The 22,564-nt window shown below is 39.4% G+C and overlaps 1 protein-coding gene across 2 annotated transcripts in view; it reads left to right on the forward strand.

Moving 5' to 3' along the window:
• Window positions 1–22,238, forward strand: part of Chd1 (chromodomain helicase DNA binding protein 1) — a 71,460-nt gene extending 49,222 nt beyond the window's left edge. For both annotated transcript variants that reach the window (XM_075951757.1, XM_075951766.1), the window contains exons 25-36: window positions 549–590; window positions 1,310–1,440; window positions 1,924–2,062; window positions 2,229–2,379; window positions 3,465–3,587; window positions 4,510–4,638; window positions 5,251–5,391; window positions 10,083–10,261; window positions 16,561–16,657; window positions 17,692–17,743; window positions 19,320–19,530; window positions 20,741–22,238. In XM_075951757.1, coding sequence (XP_075807872.1) covers window positions 549–590; window positions 1,310–1,440; window positions 1,924–2,062; window positions 2,229–2,379; window positions 3,465–3,587; window positions 4,510–4,638; window positions 5,251–5,391; window positions 10,083–10,261; window positions 16,561–16,657; window positions 17,692–17,743; window positions 19,320–19,530; window positions 20,741–21,068 — 1,723 coding nt within the window. In that variant the 3' untranslated portion in view covers window positions 21,069–22,238. The remainder of the gene's footprint in view (window positions 1–548; window positions 591–1,309; window positions 1,441–1,923; window positions 2,063–2,228; window positions 2,380–3,464; window positions 3,588–4,509; window positions 4,639–5,250; window positions 5,392–10,082; window positions 10,262–16,560; window positions 16,658–17,691; window positions 17,744–19,319; window positions 19,531–20,740) is intronic.
• The last annotated feature ends 326 nt before the right edge of the window (window positions 22,239–22,564 follow it).

Raw genomic sequence — 22,564 nt, forward strand, 5'->3', positions numbered from 1 at the left:
TATTGTTTTATTTATATTGCTATCTTAGCCTCTTCTTGGGTGTTAAAGTGTTTTATTTCCTATAACTTAATGTCCTAACAATTTATAGCTTTTTTTTCTTTTTTTAAATTAGGGAACAGTCCTTTAAGTTTGTTTGTTTGTTTGTTTTTCCACCAAAAAGCGTTTTGCTTTGGTTTGATTTGGTTTTTGTTATTTTGACACAGGGTCTCAGGCTTCCTTCCGCCTCCCAATGCTAGCATTGTAGAAGTGCACTACCATGCCTGACTCCATTCTTATTTCCATATGCAGTTTGAATACAGAGGGAGGGGTGTGTATGTCTGTGTCTGATCATTGTTTTGTTTTCTGCAGTGCTGGGAATCAAATCCAGGGCCTTTGTGCATTCTCATCAAGCTCTGTACCATTGAGCTACAGCCCAGTCCACATAAATATTTTATATATTTATATATGTGTGTGTGTACATACACACAAACACACACATACACACACACAAACATATATAAACACAGTTTTATAGAACACATTTGAACCAAACATTTATTTTCTGTTAGGTTTATCAAGAGCTATAAGAAATTTGGTGGCCCTCTGGAAAGGTAAACGCACTTACCATTTTCATTCGTTTATGAAATGTGTACTGTATTGTCATGTTTATTTATTTAGTTGCCATTCAGTTTAGCTACTGATTAAATCTGCTTTAATGAACATGTTTAGAAATTGGTAGGGACCAAGTTGCAGATTGATTACCGAATGTGTTTGTATGGATTTTGAGTCTCCAGAATTTTGTAGAAAGAATATAGATTTATTATAGAGGGACTAGGTTACAAATGTGTCCTGACTTCTTTGTCTTTTGTACTAAATTGAATACAGAGCAGCAAAGACTCAAATTAATTTTTTCATCCTTTTCTCATAAAAATTCACAAAATAGAGATACATTCTATTTTATTTTGAGTTGGATTGCTTAAAAATGCGACAGTATTTGCCAGGCTAATCTTTATCAGTTCTATGGCAATACAAATCTCAGGACCTTTCCATTTATAATTCTCATGAGATTTTATCACTCCTTTTTCAGTCAGATCTGAAGAGGTTTTTTTAATGGTTCTATATAATCTATCTTTTGCTCATGAATGTGTGATAAACGGACTCTCTGATAAGCTGCTCTAGTGTTCTGTCTTCTGTACTTGCTATATAAGCTAGAGTATAAAGGGTAGACAATAGAATGATATTTGGGTTTTGAAATAAAATAAGCGTAGTTTTTTTAATTGTGTCATTTCACTTAACATATTTATCTGGAAATGGTGTTGTCTTACTATAGATTAGATGCGATTGCTCGAGATGCTGAACTGGTCGACAAGTCAGAAACAGATCTCAGAAGACTGGGAGAGCTGGTGCACAACGGCTGTGTCAAGGCTCTGAAGGACAGTTCTTCAGGGACAGAGCGCGCAGGTGAGGCCTTCAGTTAGCCTGCAGTCTGAAGGCCGAGTCTGGACTTTAGTGTCTGGGATTGCTATTGTGCTGTCTTCTGAATCCATCACTGGATGGAGACAATTTAAATATCCACCGGTGGCATTAGTTTGGAGTATGTACAGTTACTTTATTATACTTATTTTCTCATTCATCTACATAAGGAACAATATCTACGTAAGATTTAGTAATCTGATGTACTGGAGAAATCCTTGTGAAATTCTTGTCTAGGGGCCACTCGCTGGTGGTAACTTCCCCCCTGCACTTAGTGACGCAGTCACACCAGGACTTTCTATGAATTCTTATCTTCTGGTCTAGTTAGTAGTATATATAGTGAATTTTAAGACTTTATTTTTAGCAAAAAAATAGAATACATTTTAACATAAGTAACAACAGAAGCTGTTTTGTAGAAGTACATAATTATGTATAGATATGTTTTTCTATACTCTTGTTTAAAAAAATAAGGTGGCAGACTTGGAAAAGTGAAGGGGCCAACATTCCGAATATCAGGAGTACAAGTGAACGCGAAGCTGGTCATTGCTCATGAAGACGAGCTGATCCCTTTGCATAAATCCATTCCTTCAGACCCAGAGGAGAGGAAGCAGTAAGTCCCCCACGCTATCAGATTCTGTTGCCCAGTAATTTTGTTATGAACATTTGCTACATTTTTGTATTATTGACTATTTTTGATAAAAGTTTTAATTACTTAAATATTATAAAAATTTATATTACAGTTACTAACTTGCAGTAATTTCTTCCATTAATGTTAGGTACACAATCCCGTGCCATACAAAGGCAGCTCACTTTGATATAGACTGGGGCAGAGAAGATGATTCCAATTTGTTAATTGGTATCTATGAGTATGGCTATGGGAGCTGGGAAATGATTAAAATGGATCCTGACCTCAGTTTAACACACAAGGTACTTAAGTAGTTTTTTTTGTTACTCTGTTGACTATTAATATTGGCTTCGTGTTATTCTAATTTTTTTGAAAATAAGTTTTAGAATAAGGAAATAAAGTTTCTAATGTGATTTCTACATTAGAGCTTGGTTCTAATAAAATAATTGAATTTTAATATCTTAAGATATTTATTTCTGAAATATGTTTTTGTTATAAGACAGGTATATTTTCCTTCACATTAAGTGGTTAAAATCTTTCTGTTATTAAAAGAAACAAAAAAGGAACGTTAAAGTCCTATAATAATACCTTTCTTAAAAATTAATAATTTTAAGTACTGGTCTCACCATGTTAGATCTCTCATTCTTCTGGTTTCAGGCTAAATTGAGAGGTTTCTTTTTAGGTATACTTACATAGTATTTATTCTTAAGAGACAGACATGGCGGTGAACACTGGTAATCTTAGTGCTTAAAGATAAGAGAATTGCTACAAGTTTGAGGCCAGTGAAGGCTAAATTGTAAGGCTGGAAGAGTTGGCCAGGAATTGGTGGCGCACACCTATAATCCCAGCACTTGGAGGCAGAGGCAGGCGGATCTCTGAGTTCGAGGCCAGCCTGGTCTACAGAGTGAGTTCCAGGACAGCCAGGGCTGCACAGAAAAACCCTGTCTGGAAAATAAGCAACAACCAAGAGAGAGGGAGTGAAGAATGAATTAAATCTCTGCATATGACACAGGTGTAAAATGTGTGTTCTGTGGTCATCTGCTAACAGTGCTGTTTCTAAGACAACTTGATGTTCTTGTAGTCTCCTATACAACCTATTCTAACAATATTGTGAATGTTAAAGCTTTAGTGTGTGAGCTATATACATTTTTATTAAATTGTAGTTTTTCTTTTTGTTTTTTTCAAGAAAGGTCTCTCTGTTGCTCTGGAGCCTGTCCTGGAACTAGCTCTTGTAGACCATGTTGCCCTCGAACTCACAGAGATCTGCCTGCCTCTGCCTCTTAAGTGCTGGGATTAAAGGCCTGAGCCACCACCACCCTAAATTGTAGGTTTTCACCAGTAAACTTTTCATGTTATTTATGAAAGACAACCTGAAATGCTTTTTCAGATTCTTCCAGATGATCCTGATAAAAAACCACAAGCTAAACAGTTACAGACACGTGCAGACTACCTCATCAAGTTGCTCAGCCGAGACCTTGCAAAGAAAGAAGCGCAGAGACTTTGTGGTGCAGTAAGTGAGACCTGTGCACGCCTGAGGCCAGTTCACTCTTCCGTTCATTTGACCACGCTGGTTGTCATGGTTCCCGTGACATGGCTTGGTTCTTTCATTTAGTAGTTTTCTTTGGCTATGACAGTAGAGTGATGCTCTTGGAGAGGCCAGGCTCAGATCTTATTTCAAAATATTTAAAGTTTATTGGACAGTGTCAAGTGTTGTCGGTGTTATGAGGCACTTCAATGAAGATTTTTAAAAAGACTTGATAATTTATTTTTATTGTATGTGTATGAATATTTTTGTGTGTGTGTGTTGCCTGGTACACGTGGAGTACAGAGGAGAGCATCAGATTTCTGAAATCCTGAGATAATGCATGGTTGGAAACTCCCATATGGGTTCTGTCGGATATTGGGGTTCATTCAACCTTAAGAGCGGAAAAGCAAAGCAGCTAGCTAGCCACTGATTCTTACCTTGACCTCAGTCCGAAAATGGTGATCCTGCCTCCAGGAAACCTTAAAATGAGCCTGAGCCTGAGAGTTGTCTCCTCCCATTTATAATCCTTTCTAGTTCTGGGATTATGGCAAACTAGTGTAGCTACTGGGATCAAAGGTGTTTCATTTCTGTCTGGTCTGTGAGGCTGAACAGTGTGGCTGTTTTATTCTCTGATCTTCAGGCAAGCTTTCTTTATTAAAATACCAATGAAATGCTACTACATTTAGTTGTAGGTGATATCTGACAGGGAAAACTTCACTTCTCTTTCTCTCTTTCAAGGAACAATTACAGTGGTTAGTAACTTTGACATTGACATATTTGCTGTAATAAGTTGTGTTTTCTCTGTTGACTCTAAGCTTGGTGCAGCCCATCACCAACAAATGAGTGTTTGTGATATTTTTAAAATGGAAAATCAGTTACTTGATTAAATCTGAATAATTACTTTTAGGGAGGTTCAAAGAGGAGAAAAACAAGAACTAAAAAGAATAAAGCAATGAAGTCCATCAAAATGAAAGAAGAAATAAAGAGTGACTCTTCCCCCTTGCCGTCGGAGAAGTCTGACGAAGATGACGGTAAAGTAGGTGACAGCCGTTGTCAGTGTGGAAGGGAAGCTGAGCTTTAGAGGGAATTGTGGTGATTTATAATATAGTTTATTATAGATCATCAGTGTGTGATAGAGACATGTCTGAGACAGATCAAACCCTTGCCAATTAAATGAGCCTTCTCTTTTAATTTTATTATGAACATGAACGAGATTGGCTTTCTTTAGAAGAAGGTAAATATTGCACATATCATTAGTAAAGGGTTTCTAAGTTAAAATTTTCAGAACCCATATACAAGATAAGAGCATTAGTCCAAACCAGTTTCGGTAACTGTTCTGCAGGATTATGTGGGCATATAGTTGAGAGGAGGAATTGGTTTAAGCACTTTTTAATGCCTTCTTTAGAAGATAACATTACAAAGGAGACTTTATTCTTTGTTGTTTAGAAAATTAGCAAGGAAATTTTATTAACAAACCTAGCAGTAGTAAAAGTGCACCATGTTCAAGGGCTGAGAGAGATCTTCGGATGAAATTGGCAGATGACTGTTCACTGAAAATAAGTACTTGTAGAAGAAAACAGGAGTAGCTGTTGTAAAAGAGCTAATCATTTTGTCTTTATGGTTGAGTTTTTGTTTTCTCTTTTTCCAGTTGAATGAATCTAAGCCTGAAAGTAAAGACCGGTCTAAAAAGTCTGTGGTGTCAGACGCTCCGGTTCATATCACTGCAAGTGGAGAGCCAGTTCCCATAGCTGAGGAGTCTGAAGAGCTGGACCAGAAGACGTTCAGCATCGTAAGCTCCCGAGTGTCTAATTGCTGCTGTTCAGTCTTCAAGAAAAACTACAACAGAGGGGTTTAAAAAAAAAAAAACAAAACTCAGTCAGCTTTTATATTGAGGATTTTATACTTTAGTTTCTGATCCAGTGCTTACAGTGCTTGAGTGCCAGTGTGCAACGGTTGCTGTTACTAATTCAACCTTGGTGAAAATCAGTTAAAAACGGTTGTTGTTACTAATTCAACCTTGGTGAAAATCAGTTAAAAAAATTACCATAGGGCTGGAGAGATGGCTCAGTGGTTAAGAGCACTGGCTGTTCTTCCAGAGGTCCTGAGTTCAATTCCCAGCAACCACATGGTGTCTCACAAACATCTGTAATGAGATCTGGTGCCCTCTTCTGGCCTCCAGATACACATGCAGACAGAACACTGTATACATATTAAATGAATAAATAAATCTTTAAAAAAATTACTATAGATAAGTAAAGACTTAAAAGTCCACTTATAAAGGAAATCAAGATGAAGGAACAGAGAAGCCACCATATTGATATAGGAAGGTGTGAAATTTACAAAGTTTAACCTAAGAGTAGAAAATGTGTTGTTCCAGGCTGCAAAGAAGTAACTATTATAAATACACACATAGTTTTACTTGTACGAATGCATACCTTGTTAAATCTTGTCAGAGATTTCTAGAACCTGGATGTTTTCTTAGTTGGAGCCATTAGTTTGTTAGACTTGAATTTAGTTGTAAATCAGTTTTGTCAGTGTTGATCAACTGCAGTGCTTGAGAGGGGCTCCGCTTCAGAAACGGGGTTCACGGGGTCGTGGTTAATATCCGTGTCACCCCAGTGTCCAGCTCCTGCTTTTATCCCTATTCTTGTGTATTTAGACTCAAAAGTATGAAAAATAAGAACTTACTTGTAATCTGATTCTGAGATGTGTTCTAATATAGGTTCCATCATTTTTTCCCCACATTCTTTTAAACATAATGGTTTGTACTAGTTTCTGTGGGCTTCCATGTTCTTAAGCATATGTGATATGTCTGGACTGTGTCTCTTCTTTGGGCTTATGAACTCTGGGATTCCTTTTCTTCTTTTTCAGGATAACCGTTTTGTTTATGACCTAGATCTGACTTCCTTGTCCATTTTCTTATTGATTGTTTTTAGCTGTTCTGCCTTGGAGGAGAGTGGCAGAAGTAGAAATCATGTGTGTGAGAACATTAAATTCCTCACTTAAATATTGGTGTATTAAAGAGGTCCACGATGGCCCCGGAATAGAGTGTTACAGAGGTTTATGGGGATAAACTCATAGAAAGGGTGGAGCTCCACAGTCCTGCAGGTGCTGGAAGCTGGTACTGAGTCCTTGCACTTGCAGTGCCATTGGCTGAAGGAGTTCCCCCCGCCCGTGAACTTCTGCCTTATTCCAGTGGTTCTCTGAGGAAGGGGAGACCACGCCTGACTTTTCTCACGTCCTCTCATCTTCTGAGTTTCCTGTCATTGCTAAAGTGGAAAGCTTCCTAGTGTGCCCAATGCCTGGATTTTTTCTTTGTTCTTTTGTACATCCTAGAGAAAAAGGATGCAGTGACTTTAAGTATATATTCTTGAGCCAAACTTTCTGAGCTTAACTCTACTTCATCACTCAGTCACAGCTGCCCACATCTTGGAATCCACACAGTACCCACAGCATTTACAAATGATGGGAAAGGTGAGGTCACACCATGTCACTTCAGAGTTCTTTCCATCTCTCTGAGGATTAAAATTCCTCTCAATTCTCATCATGTCCCACTTCTCTCACAGGTTCAGACGTGCGAGCTCTTGTCTAAACCTGTCAAATGCTCTAAGTGTCTTCACAAGCATCACTTTTTTCTAAGTTCTAATTGGGTGGAAGGTTCTGTGTTTTTTTCCCCTTGCTCTTAGTTAACATCACTGTTTCTTATCACCTCTTACTATAGTCTCTATTCCATAAAGTCATATCTATTTACTTCTCTATTTTTTAGATTTGTTATAACCCTAAGAAAACGATATATATGCTGCATACATGTTCTATCTTTTTTAATTTAAATTTTTATTTGTTGTATGTAAGTATAATGTTGGTACTGATACCCGCAGCAGGGTATATAGAAGTCAGATGATAGCTTTTGAGACTTGGTTCTTCTGCTGTGCGTTCTGGGAATAAAATTTAGGTTGCCAGTCTTGATCAAGTGCCCAGTGACTCATCTCTCAACCCCACTTGTGTTTTGAAGCCTGGTCTCACCTGTTGCCCAGGTTGACTCTGAGCTCACGCTCCTACCGTAGCCTGTGAAGTGCTGGGCTTATGGTTCTGAATCACCACACCTGCCTGACTTAAAAATGTTCAGTACACTGTGAGACCAGTAGTGGGCAGGGAGCAGCTGTGAATAAAACTAAAGTGGGAAAGGATTGGGGGGTTCCCTCACATAGTCACAGACCCCCTTCTATCCAGTGTGGTGGGGGGTTCCCTCACAGAGTCACAGACCTTCTGTCCAGTGTGGTGGGGGTTCTCTCACATAGTCACAGACCCCCTTCTGTCCAGTGTGGTGGGGGGTTCCCTCACATAGTCACAGACCCCCTTCTATCCAGTGTGGTGGGGGGTTCCCTCACAGAGTCACAGACCTTCTGTCCAGTGTGGTGGGGGTTCTCTCACATAGTCACAGACCCCCTTCTGTCCAGTGTGGTGGGGGGTTCCCTCACATAGTCACAGACCCCCTTCTGTCCAGTGTGGTGGGGGTTCCCTCACATAGTCACAGACCCCCTTCTGTCCAGTGTGGTGGGGGGGTTCCCTCACACAGTCACAGACCCCCTTCTGTCCAGTGTGGTGGGGGGTTCCCTCACACAGTCACAGACCCCCTTCTGTCCAGTGTGGTGGGGGGTTCTCTCACATAGTCACAGACCCCCTCTGTCCAGTGTGGTGGGGGTTCCCTCACATAGTCACAGACCTTCTGTCCAGTGTGGTGGGGGTTCCCTCACATAGTCACAGACCCCCTTTTGTCCAGTGTGGTGGGGGGTTCCCTCACATAGTCACAGACCTTCTGTCCAGTGTGGTGGGGGTTCCCTCACATAGTCACAGACCTTCTGTCCAGTGTGGTGGGGGGTTCCCTCACATAGTCACAGACCCTCTGGCCAGTGTGGTGGTCTTTTAAGATGCTTTGCTTTGTTTCTTTTTTTTGAGAAAGAATGTCACACGTGACAGCTCAGGCTGGCCGCAAATATAGCTAAGGACGATTTAGAACTTGTGATCCTCCTGCCTCTGCCTCCTGAGTTCTTAGAGTGTAGGCAGAGACCACCATACTCAGGTTTAGACTCTGCTGCTGCTCTAGCCCAATCCCTCATGCTTTCCAGTCCTCCATTCTCCTGAGCTGCAGACCTTTCTTTATGAGTGAAGACTGTGTGCCTTACGTCTACCAGGCTGGCCTTGAGCGTTTGTGAGCTCAGGATGCCTTCAGCGCCTGACTCTCCTACTCCCTGTTCTTGTGTGCAGGGCTGTAATTACGGCTCCACAGCATTCAGTTGAAAAACACGGTAATCCACAGATTTGATTTTAAATTATTCCTGATGAAGAATGGAGAACTGTCTACCAACTTCTGCCAATGGTAGTAAAACAGCGAAGTACTCAAGAACAGATCAACAGTAAATAGATCATTCATTCATAGTGGCCTTTCAGTTTTTAACCAGATAGCACTGGATTAATTAAACGTATTGTCTGATAATGACTTGTGTATATATTTGTAGAACTAAACCAATTAACTTAAATTTGTTCTTAACAGTCATTTTCATAAATTTATCTAAGGCTCTTAGCTTTTATAGTGTTAGTTGAGTAAAGCTGGATCAGAAAATTTGGATGTCATTTTATAATCGTGTAAGGTATTTATTAAGAAAAGTGGTTTCTGTTGACTGTCCATATTTTCCAGCCTCCTAGAAATGTAGCAGAAGCCATTTGTAGCCACAATATTCTGTCCTAAAGATTTTAAAGAATAGGTGATTTATACCAGTTGCTTAACTCATTTGAATACTTTTTTTTTTGCTTGCTGTTTATTTTTGCTAGTTTATTTTTGTTTTTGCTAGTTTGTTAATGAGCTTTTCATGTGGAGCTCCTTTTTAACACTTCCTGTCTACCACAGTGTGTGCGTCCTGGTCACTAATCTGAAGACTACTTACCATGTAGAGCTCCTTTTTTTAAAAAAAATATTTATTTATTTATTTATTTATTTATTGTGTATACAATGTTCTGTCTGTGTGTATGTCTGCAGGCCAGAAGAGGGCACCAGACCTCATTCCAGATGGTTGTGAGCCACCATGCGGTTGCTGGGAATTGAACTCAGGACCTTTGGAAGAGCAGGCAATGCTCTTAACCACTGAGCCATCTTGCCAGCCCCTGTGGAGCTCCTTTTTAATACTTCCGGTCTACCATAGTGTGTGCGTCTTGGCATGGTCACTACTCTGAAGACTACTTAGAGTTGTACTCTAGTATTCAAAGTAGCCACAGTTCTTAACAATCAAAAGCTTTGACTTCCACAAAAGCTAATGTCAGGTGATGATGGAAAGCACTCTTTGCCTGAAGTAAAGCCAAAGAGGGAAATACTGATGTGTAGAATGTTTGAGGTGATGAGGCAATGCTGTGTTCATTCATATGAATATCATGAGTAGAGTTTACCTGAATTGGGCTTTTAATACATGTATTTCTGTTATTTTCAAGTGTAAAGAAAGAATGAGGCCAGTAAAAGCTGCTTTGAAACAGCTTGACAGGCCTGAGAAAGGCCTTTCAGAAAGAGAGCAACTGGAACACACTAGACAGTGTTTAATCAAGATCGGAGACCACATCACGGAATGTCTGAAGGAGTACTCCAGTCCTGAGCAGATCAAGCAGTGGAGAAAGTAAGTGCAACACCCTGAGGAGGGGCCGGAGTCATGAGTTTAAGAGTAACTGTGCTTTGGGTTTATTTTTCTACTTCCAACATGAGGTGAGAAGCAGTGCTTACAGGAGGAAACGGAATGCTTTGTTTCCATCTCTGAGTATGTAGTTGTCAATGAAAGCCAGAAGAGAGCTTTCCATCTCCTTGATCTGGAATTGTAGGTGACTGTGAGCCCTCTGACATGGGTGCTGGGAACGGAACCCAGTCCTTCTAGAAGAGTTACCATGTGTTCTTAACTCTGAGCCATCTTTGTAGCACCTGATCTCAGTTTTTTCTTTTATAGTTTTTTTTTTTTGTTAATTTTGTTTCATAAGCTTCAGGTGGCATCTCTGACCTTAGAAAACAGTGAAAAGTAATGATTACTAGGTCTGGATGTGTTGAGTCAGTCTCCTAGACACGTTAGGAGAGAAAACGGGCGCAGCTGAGCGGCACTGGGCTCTTAACCTACTAACTTCCTCCTCTGTGTTCACCTCAGCTGCACTTCCCGTTCTTGTCCCCGTGTCTTCCTATGTTCATGGAGGACCGATTTGTAAAAGGAAGCTGGGAGGTTAAATCAAGCATTTATAGTCAAATAAAAAATGAGCTGTCACCTTTAGAGAAATGATTCACCTATGGGAATGGTCACAGAGTTTGCCATAAAACTGCTCAGTCCACATTGGCTAACTGGTTTTGTAACCATATGCAGTAACAGCTCATTTTTGAACTGTTGTGTACTTTGATTATATTACAGGCAATGAAAAACATCCCTGAAGTTCTGTATTCATAATGTCACAATTTCTTTACTTATGGATGAAATAGATAAAATGTATCTATTTTCTATAGGGATAGGGCTCATGACAACCATCTCTTCATTGATGCCTGGTACTGCAGGTGTACTGAATGCTGGATAATATGCCACTATTTTCCATATATGCATACCTGTAACAATGTTTACTTTATAAATTGGCCTCAGTACATGATGGATTTCCCTCCTCTTCTTTATTTCCACCCCGTTCTGTTTATTTCCCCCCCCTAGTGACAGTTTCTCTCTGTAGCCAAAGCTGAATTTGAATTTACTGTGTTACCTAGTCTGATTTCAAACTTCACTCTTCCTCCTTTTCCCTAGCGTATTTTGGATCCTGTGTGCACCACCACACCTGGCTCTTTTTCCTGTATAGAGCCCCTACCACACACTGCTGTAACTTACTGTTTGAGGTAGTGACTACAGAACTAGCATTTGTTTTCCTTTACACTTCCACAGAAACACATACATCTCACTGCAACTCATCAATTTAATCCTGGGATTTATTCTTTCTTTATTAAATTGGAAACTTTGTCTTCTACTTAAAGTGTCTCTTTGATATTTCCAAATTATCAACATCATTACTCCTGCTTTGGGCGTCAGTAAAACATGAGCACAGGCAATCTGATGTCCAGACATCATGTATCTACAGCATGGATATGTTAGAGAAGTACTGACGGACAGTCCAGGTGGACTAACAGAGTCTTTGGGATAGGTTGTAGAGTAAGATTTCATCGTGCAATTGATGTGACTTGCAATTTAAAAATGTAGAAGTTGTTTATATCTAGAATTTTCAGTTACGTATCTTCAGACTCTTGCTAACTAGAACTGCAGAAAGAAAGACTATAGGTTCTGGGAGACACTGCTGTACTGTGTGTGTGTGTGTGTGTGTGTGTGTGTGTGTGTGTGTATACACTTTATTCTAGCACAAATAGAATGGTTCCCTCAAGTTCTGGGAGACACTGCTGTCATATATATATATGTATTTATTTTAGCATAAATAGATTTGTTCCCTCAAGTTTTTTTACCCCTAATTTATGGTAGTCCCAAAAACAATGATGATCAATCATGAATATTAGATTTTAGCAAGAATATTCTCACCAAACTCTCCATCTATCTGTGGTCATGATGTGAAGTTTATTTTGTTCTCAGTGGTTTCCAGATGTGTTTTAGGTTGTCGCCCTTGATAAAAAATTAGAAAAAACAAAGACAATCAGAAAATTATTCTTAAAACTAAATTGCTTTTTTAAAGAATTCCATTAATTCTTTTCAACTTTTTTAATGTACAGATTTGAAAGTCTGCCAATACTTTGTAAATCATGCCTTTTGGCAAGTATGGATTACCATTTGGCAAGACTACCAAGGACTACTTTTAATTATACACTAGTTGTCAGGTTTTAAAGCCTTATAATTAGTATTTAGATTTTCAGGTTTGCAGAGAGGAAAACCTTTACTTTCCTGCTTTTGAGACAGTGAGGAACATCTTGATGAAATGTCTTAGTGACAAGTACATGCAGATATTGTTCAGGTTTTGTTACTAGGAGAAGAGAAGTCGTGTGTTGGGAGAGGAGTCACCAGGAGCAGGAAAAGGAGATTTTAAGCGTGTTGGGTTATTTTCCCTCGAAAGATTATGTTCTGACCTTGCTTTTTCTTCACCCAATTAGGCAAATATCCTTTAGTTTTCCCTCTGTTTAGTTCTTCTTCTTTTCTTGTTTTTAATTGAAAAAGTTTTTTTTTTCATACAATATGTTCTGGTCAATTTTTCTTCCCTGAACTTCTTCCAGATTTTTCTACCCATTTAGCTCCATACTCCCCCTTTCTCCTCCTCTTTAAAAAATAGACAGAAACAATCAAAAATATTAACAAATGGAAACTAAAATATACTAGCTATATATATATATATATATATATATATATATATATATATATATATATATTTATTTATAGCCCAATAGACCGAAAAGTGCTCAAACAAAGCACTATGAGATAAAAAGCCTATGAAAATATCGTTTAGTTCATTTTCTGTTGGCCAGTTATACCCAGTGAGAATCCATAGGAGAAAACTAATCTTTCCTTTGCAAGCGGGTATGGATTGCACATTGGTTAAGGGTGACTGTCATGTCTACTTCCCCCATCTGCCTTGAACGTGTGCAGGACCTGTGTGTGCTGCTCTAGTCTCTGAGTTCATACGAGTATCAGTCCTGTTAATCAGAAACTCTACCTTAGAGTTGTCCATCTCTCTGACTCTTACAATCTTCCACCTCCTCTTCTGCATCAATCCCTTAGCCCTGAGGGGAGGGGATGAAGACATCCCATTTAGGACAGAGTCCTGCTAGGTCTCTCATTCTTTGAACATTGTCCAGTTGGTGTCTCTGTATTAACTTCCATCTACTACAAGAGAAAGCTGCTTTGTTGGCTGAGTGAGGCTGATGTATGGGTACATCAGAGTGTTGCTAGGAGTCATTTTACTGCTGTGTACCGCTAGCAGAACAGTAGAACTCGTTTTCACCGGAGCCTGTGGCCTGCCCAGGCTCGGGTTCTGCCACCCAAGCAGTGTCAGGCATGGGTTCCATTTCATGTAACAGGCCTTAGAATCAGTCACAGGGTAGTTGGTGACTACTACATTATCTGTGCCACTGTTGCCTCAGCATATCTGAGGCAGGTCACTGTTTCACGGTTTGTAGCTGGGTTGATGATTTCCTTCCTTCTCTTGTGGCATGCAGAGTACCTTCCAGAACCATGAACACTAGTCAATAGGGGTGAAGGGTCTAGGCACCAGCTGTACTTCTGCATATTTGATGACATATTTGTCTTCAACAAAAGGGTATTAATGCTTGTTTGTTGAGTGTGACCAATAGTTTTGGCAATAGCCTAATGTGTTTCGGGGATTCTATGACGTGACCCATTCCTGGTACTGATGGTTTTACTTGGTGGTATGAGATGTCTAGTTACAGCATCTCTCTTCCGTGGTATAATAATCCCATTTAGATTCCTTTCATACATGAATATATTTTAGAGATCTTCCACAGTAGCAGGTTTCCATGTGACCCTGCAGGTGACCTCAGTGGTGTTGTCCTTCCCTCACTGAATCCTCTCTCCCTGAACTGTGTGGTTATACACATTTCCTTAAAGGTAACAGGGGAAATACCCCCCCCCCCCCCACGCACACACGGCTAATAACCTAGGAAATGAAAAGACCTTTGCTCTAATTTTAGTGCTCTTTTGGAGAAAAGTTTTTCTTTTTTAAAAGCAAAAGTTGAGCCTAACAAGATAGCTCAGTGGATAAAGGTGCCTTCTGCCAGCCCTGATGACAGAATTCAATCCCCAGGAGGTATCCACATGGTAGGAGGAGAGAGCTACCACGTATGCTCTGTACATACATGCCTGCGCACATAGAACATGGACAAAATAATAAAATACAGAAGAAAAGAAAGAATAGCTCGTATTAAGACTTAACGTTGGGCAGGAGGTCCTGGGTTTCATAGCTAACACTGTTGAAACAGAAATTATTCGAGAAAAATATAGCAGATGATAAAAGACCTGGCCTGTGGACACCTGAAGAATAGTTACCGAATTTCCAGAACGGAAGAAGGTGAAGACTGCACTCAGGAAGTTGATAGTAAAGACCTGCGCCTTTTCTGTAGAGCTAGACTTGTTCCACAGCGGTCATGGTTGCTTGCCTTCTTTATTACTCCATGTTTCTCTATTTTTGTACCATGTGTCTTAAAAACAACTAAAATGAAATACTAGGTTTTTGTTTGTTTGTTTTTGTTTTTTTCAAGACAGGGTTTATCTATGTAGCCCTGGCTGTCCTGGAACTCACTCTGTAGACCAGGTTGGCCTCACAGAGAACCGCCTGTCTCTGCCTCCCAAGTGCTGGGATTAAAGGCATGCGCCACCACCACCTGACTGGAATGCTAGCTTTTATTTAAAGGCCACTATATCCATTGAGGACCAGAAGGATAGAATATTTGCATTTTGTTTGTTTCCCATTTTCATATTTCTCACACACTTGCTGTTTATACAACAATACCTTTTAAGAACTCTGAAGTTAGGGCTAGGGGCATGTCTTCATGCATAAAACGTTTGTATTCCAAGCTTGGGGGCCTGAGTTTGGATCCCCAAGACCCCAGAAAAGCCAGGTAGACGTGACAGCCCTCTGGAAATCCAGAGTTCACGGTCATGTATTGTGGAGGTCAGCCAGGTGAGGTGTGCCCTCATTTCAGTCTGTAAGGTATGATGTCTTGCGTCTCTATGCACCACTGTACACAGGTACCCACATACATGTAGACATGGGCACACACTAGAATGTCTACAAACAGAATGGGGGGTCTTTGTGGGGTTGAAGTAGGTATGATGGAGGAAGCCCTGTGTTTACCCTCCTTGCACAAGGGTTTATGAGTACTGATGGTTGTCCCTTTGCCACAATGAGATGTTTTTCTAAAACAAAATGCATTTTATAGAGGAATTTAATGATTAACCAAAAGGCAATTTGCTAATAAAACCCTACCTCTTGCTGTAACTGCAGAATGTGTATGTTAAAGCTAGGTGAATCTTCTGTTTCTGTAGCTTTTAGGTATCATTCAATTTGTTATTTCAACCAAGTTTGCTTTCAAATTACATTTTAAGGTAAATATGACTACTGTGTTTTTTGTCTTGTGACAACTAAGCTAACAGGTTGAATTTGGCAGCGTTTGATAATTGGAGCTGTGTTATACACAATATGACTCAGCGTACACATGCACGCACCTGTCACACTAACGGCTGCCTTTGGGTGGAACAGGCCTAGACACTAGACACACTTCATACTCCAGATTCCTCTGTTACTCTTGCGGCCATTATATTACCATTAAAAATGAAAATTCGTGTAATGTGTTATTTAGGATTAAGCTGTTACCTGCTACTGTTCTTATTCAGCTATGAATGCAGCTGATATTACACACATAATCTATATTACAAAATGAACCTTTGATACTTGCTTAGGTTTATATGTATTTATTACATTTTAGATTAGGATCAAATACTAGATTTCATTCCAAAGAAAAATGAAGGGATTTGAACGAGAAATAAAATATTCGTGTGATTGGAAACTCCTGTGTGCATGGAATTTTGAAAAGTAGACACGAAGATTAATTTCATTATTTTATTACTTAAAATTATTTTTTCTGTGTGTTTGCATATGCATGTGTGCCTGAGCATACCATAGCACATGTATGAAGATCAGAGAACTTCTGGAGAGACTTGGTTCTCTCTGCCATGGAGTTCCTGGGTTTGAACCCAGGTTGTCAGACCTGGTAGCTGGTACCTTTACCCGCTGAGTTATCTTATTGGTCTCTGATAATTGATTTCTTTAGTGTACACTTCGTTTTATAGAGAGAGGGCTATGGCTATCCTTAGTGTATAAAGAGAGTTATAGGAGGTTCTATGTTAAAACTAAATATTTTTTACCAGATTAATTTGCCAATTTTTTTTCCTTCTAGAAACCTGTGGATTTTTGTATCTAAGTTTACTGAGTTTGATGCAAGAAAATTGCATAAACTGTATAAGCATGCTATTAAAAAACGACAAGAATCTCAGGTAAGTGGTATATAATACTTTATTCCTTAAATTATGTTATTGAGGCCATATACCTTCTTTATTATCCAATAACAAATGGAGAATTCAGTTAACAAATGTAGAAGTAATGAATAAATTAAATAAATAGCGCTTGAGCACTGTACCTGGCATAAACAAGATCCACAGCATTAGCTTAGATCAATAGGCAAGGAAACAGGATATTAAATTGGTCTTGTGAGATAGTGATTATGAAAGGAGCATACTCTCTTTACAGAAGAGAAGCTGTGTGACATCTTAAATCATCTCAACCAGTGTGAAAACCTCAGCTTCTGTACAGAGAAGCAAGCATACCCTACCTGTGACGTCACCGACAGTGTGTAATGGATTTAACTAGAAATTTTCAGACACACTGCATTGGAGGGTTGTTCAATAAAAGTATTGAACAATACTCATAAAAATTGTCAAGGTATAGAAGAAAAGATCGCTACAGAGAGGTGATGGCTTCTGGAGCAGAGGGTGCAGGAGAAAAGGGAATCTGACGGGAACACAGTTGAGCTGGCAGTGTTGTGTCGTGGTTGGCTTTCTGCTGTGTCACGTGGAGCAGCCTCAGCAGATGGCCGGTGCCCGTCGTCTTCAGCGTCTCTCTGAAATTATTTCAAAGTCAATTTTTAAAAACATGAAGGGAATTGTTTTGTTTAAAGAAAATTATAGTCGGGCGGTGGTGGCGCACGCCTTTAATCCCAGCACTCGGGAGGCAGAGGCAGGCGGATCTCTGTGAGTTAGAGACCAGCCTGGTCTACAGAGCTAGTTCCAGGACAGGCACCAAAGCTACAGAGAAACCCTGTCTCGAAAAACCAAAAAAAAAAAAAAAAAAAAAAGAAAAAGAAAATTATAAATTTTATATTTATAAATTCTATGTACGTATAGAATGTGAAAACCTTACAACATCAGAATCTTCTTAAGGATATCCAACTTAAACCCACTGTTACACACACTATCCTGGGAGAGTATTTAGGCTATTTGAAAGTGCCTGATATGTGTGTGTTCTATTTTAGCAAAACAGTGACCAGAACAGCAACGTTACTCCTCATGTGGCTAGAAATCCAGGTAAACGTTTAAGACTTTTCTTTTTCTTCTCCCTCCCTCTCCTTCTCCCTCTGTGTGTGTGTGTGCGTGTGCGTGTGCGTGCCTGTATGCTTGGTTTTATTTTATTTTAGTTTGTGTGAACTTACTTGTGTGTCTGTGGTCTGTGTGAGCATACGCAGTGGGAGCACAGGCTGCAGAGGGTTTGCATAGCCTTTCCTGCCGGTACCTTAGAGGGAGGCACTGTGAGCCTGGACCTTTCCTGCCGGTACCTTAGAGGGAGGCACTGTGAGCCTGGACCTTTCCTGCCGGTACCTTAGAGGGAGGCACTGTGAGCCTGGACCTTTCCTGCCGGTACCTTAGAGGGAGGCACTGTGAGCCTGGACCTTTCCTGCCAGTACTTAGAGGGAGGCACTGTGAGCCTGGACCCGCAATTTTCAGCCTGCAGCCCAGCAAGCATCTGTAGTCCTCTTCTCTTTGCTTCCTGGGAACTTGGTCAGGCTTGTTATGTGGGTGCTAGGATCTGAACTAAGGGCCTCATAATCTTGCAGATCTTGCAGACATTTTTAGTTTGTAAGGTGTAGCTCCCCAGGGGCCTCCTTTTGTTTATTAAGTCAAATTATTCTTTAAAGCTGTTATTATTGTTCAAAGTGCGTTTATTTTGAGTAAATGCTGTAATTGTAATCCATTATATTATTTAAATTATTTTAAATACTGTTTCAGTTGTTCCTTCTAAAAACAAGCCTTTAAGCCAGTTTCTAGTAATTGTGGGCTATTGTTAAGAAAAGGAATGCTTATCCTGTGACTACAAAATAGAGTCTGAGACACATGGGCCTCGGTAGTTCTCAGTTGTGATTACATCACGTTCCCCCCTTTCCTCCTTCGAATCTGCCCCCACGCTCTCCCGCTCTGAAGATGATAACCTTTTTTTCCTTGGTGTGTGTGTGCGTGAGCTCATGTTCTGTATTAATAGAACCTGCTGCTGTGTTTTTTCCTTGGTGTGTGTGTGTGTGCATGAGTTCGTGTTCTGTATTAATAGAACCTGCTGCTGTGTTTTGGTTTTGTTTGTATATGGGTTTAGGACTGACCATTTTGCACTGGACAACTAATAAGGGGGCTCATCACTGGGGAGAAGCTAAAAAATCTCCTCTGAGCTTATTTGTCTAGGGGTCGGACCCCACAGAATTCTCTGTCCTTATTAATGTGTCCATTGATATTGCCGTTGTTCTGGGCCTATCTTCTGCAGTCATTTTTAGGAGAGACTTGTGTTAGCACAGACTTGATAGTATTCTGGCTTCTTTGTCTCCTTCTTCAATATTCCTTCAACCGCAGGTGCAGGAGCTCTGTGTGTCCACTAGGGCTGAGCTCCCCATAGTCCATCGATTCCTTCATATGTCCAGTTGGGGTTTTTTGTGAGGGTGGGAGCTGCCCTTACTGCGAAACCCTTTAAAAGCTTTGGTTCTGTGTTTATAAACCATTTTAAAAATGCTTTAGCTACCTATATTTGAGAGTTGATTTTGTTTTGCCAGGAGTTAATATTTTACGTATTTGTAAGACATTTTAAAATTTATTAATAAAGTTTCACTTATTTATTTAATAGATATGGAAAGGTTAAAAGAGAATACAAATCATGATGATAGCAGCAGGGACAGTTATTCTTCTGATAGACACTTATCTCAGTACCATGATCATCATAAAGACCGCCACCAGGGAGATTCTTATAAGAAGAGTGATTCCAGGAAAAGACCCTACTCCTCATTTAGCAATGGCAAAGACCATCGGGAATGGGATCACTACAAGCAAGACAGCAGGTAAACGGGAAAGCGACTTTGGAACTTTTTCTTCTACCCATCATTCTCTTGTTAATTACATTTGGTACTTTTGGGATAGACCCATTTCATTTTCATGAGAGCACATCAAATCTTACTTGCTTATAAATTTAAAAATTGATAGTACTTTTCATGTTTATATTTATAACCTTTTCTCTAAAATGGTTTTTGAAGTGTTACATTGGTATCAGAATATGCAATGAGATGTAAAAGTTTTGTAATTTTAAGTGTGGTTTGTTATAGTTGCATTTGCAGAGTGTTGGCACAAAGACAGGCTTTCTACGGGGAGAAGTTTGCATTGGATATTGAAATCCTCTGAGGCAAAATATAATTTAACTGCAAAATACACTTTATTCCTTTATTGTGTAAAAAGTCTTCTTAATAATTTGTGATCACTGCTAAAATTTAAGTTCAGAAAACTGAAAGATAAACGTAAAGATGAGAAAAAAGTAAGAGGGGCTGAAGGTGCCACTCTGGAGCCCTTACTACTTAAGTCCATTAACTGAAGAAGGGCTCTCCATTAGGGACGTGTGACAAGAAGAGAAGCCATATCTGTAACTGCGTATGCCAATAATGTCACAAACTTCTGGAGGACATATTTGTCATAAGAATCTTTGGTCAGTAAGAGCATTTTATCTGAAAAGGCAGCTGTATGTTAGAGATTTCTTATTGGGGTCAGTTTCTTGATATATGCATTACATAACTAATTGCATAAGAAAATGTTTAAATGACATCATAGACTAAATGGAAAGTTTCAATATGAATTTCTTAGACTACATTCTTCTATTTTAAATTTTCCTCCTAGAGGTTTGTAAATGGCTTCAGTTTTGAGGGGTTCTGCATAGCTGTGGTTATTTCAGTGCCTCAAATATTGAGGTACATTGATAGAAGTGATTTGTGAGTAAAGTTAAAGCGCTGGCTCTGTGGTCTTGTGAACCAGCGTTTTCATGGTGATTTCTAATGAGTGATTTGTTTCTAAGTAGGGTTTTCTAGTGATTGCTAAAGCTGCTTTAGAGGCAACTCTGTGGTGCAGACGAAAAGTTATTCTAAGCTACTTTTATAAGGTTTGATTAAACACTGAACTTCTATACAATTAAAATCTGTTTTAAGATATTTATAATTTTCTATACGGTTTTACTTGGGAACTTTAACTTGCTAATTTGACTAAAAGGCTAAATTTCTCTTGCATTAGGTACTATAGTGACAGAGAGAAACACAGAAAACTGGATGACCACAGGAGTCGCGAGCACAGGTCAGGTGTGGAAGGAGGTGTGAAGGACAGGTGTCATTCGGACCATCGACTGCACTCGGACCACCGGTCAAGTTCTGAATACACACATCATAAATCTTCCAGGGATTATCGGTTTCTCTCTGATTGGCAAATGGACCACCGAGCTGCCAGCACCGGCCCTCGTTCACCTTTAGATCAGAGGTCTCCCTATGGCTCCAGGTCTCCGTTTGAACATTCAACTGAACACAAAAGTACACCTGAGCATACCTGGAGTAGCCGGAAAACATAACAGAAGCTGATAACTTGTCTATGTGGACTTTGGTTTTAGCCATAGATGATAAACCAACACAGTAATTGCCTTACATGACTTGAAAGATGCAACAGCTCTTCTATCAGTAGCAGTATTGTTACTTCTTCCCAGGACGCAAGGTCTATTATCCCAACAGAAGAGAAAATATTTTTATATTTAAGGATTATGCTGCACTGTACTGCAGATATGGCAGTACTTTTTTTTTTTTTAAAGAAATGGAAAATGTTTACTATAACAGGGACCTCAACACTGCCCTCCCGTGTAGGCTGAATAAACTGTTTTTATGTCAGTGGTTTCCAACTGACTCCATTTAAATTATGTTTGTATATGAACTTTACTCTGACCTGTGATCATGTTTCAGGAAGGAATGAAAGAGAGTTCTTTTCTTAATAAAGAAAAAACACTCAAGGACTTTGTTCACTTTCCAAAGCTACTTGTTTACATTGTACACTGCGACCACCTTGCCGCTTCCATCACAAGCTTGAATATTTAAATCCTGTACTTATGTCTGTAATATAGCCGGGAATTTCCTGTTTGTGATTATTATTATGCCTTTTTACAGAAGAAGATGGCTGTAAATTATTGTAAATGTATTAAATGAGCTCTCCTTCCTCGCCCTTCTCAGGCTTGTTTTCCCAGACTGTTCCTTTCCCTACCAACTCAGGCCTTCTTATTAAAAAAAAAAATCAGTGTAATAACACTTTTTAATGATTTGTCTTGATGGAATCATTGTTTAGAATGTAAAAACGGGGAAAGGGCCACTTCTTCCTTTCAGTCCTCTTTTTATATTGGATATTTTTATTAGATACGTGTTTACCCCTTCTTTTGGAAGTCAATATTATGTTTGTACTTTTACCAGAGAACTGTTGGGTAATACGCGAATCATAAACTTGATGCTCTGGAAACTTTTTCAGATGCATTTGGTTTAAAAGGGTAGGTGTGTGAACACTTTCAGAATCCAAAATGGCCAAAAGTTACTGTAAATCCATGTGTTTTCCCTTTTCATGTATGGGCAATAATGTCAAATGTGCTATGCAGCCAGGTAACATTTTAGATGAATTTGATTAACTTTTTAATATAAACTGTTACAGTGCACACTGATTGTACATAAAAACCTTATATATGACAAATTAAATTTAAGAAAAAGGATATGTGGGCTCCTGTAGTTTTCTGCTCCACTCTTGTTCCCTCAAGCATTTTATCTTTGTTTCTTTTGTTTTGTGTTAAGTAACAGCTGCCAGGGCAAGAAAGGTATCTTGGTAAACCACTGAAAGTTGGTTGTAGTACTACAACTATCTGTTTGGAAGACTCCGAATCTTTCTGTGAAGTCTGCTTTCTATAGCTGTTATTCTTCTACGGTGCCTTACTTATTCACAATTTTTTTTCTTATATTCAGTGGGAATTTTTAGTGTATGCTTTGTAATCATAGATTATTGCTTCTGGACGTGTCTCCAATGATTAGCCGTTGGGGAAAT

The sequence above is a fragment of the Microtus pennsylvanicus genome, chromosome 1 (genome assembly GCF_037038515.1).
Source record: "Microtus pennsylvanicus isolate mMicPen1 chromosome 1, mMicPen1.hap1, whole genome shotgun sequence".
Taxonomy (NCBI): domain Eukaryota; kingdom Metazoa; phylum Chordata; class Mammalia; order Rodentia; family Cricetidae; genus Microtus; species Microtus pennsylvanicus.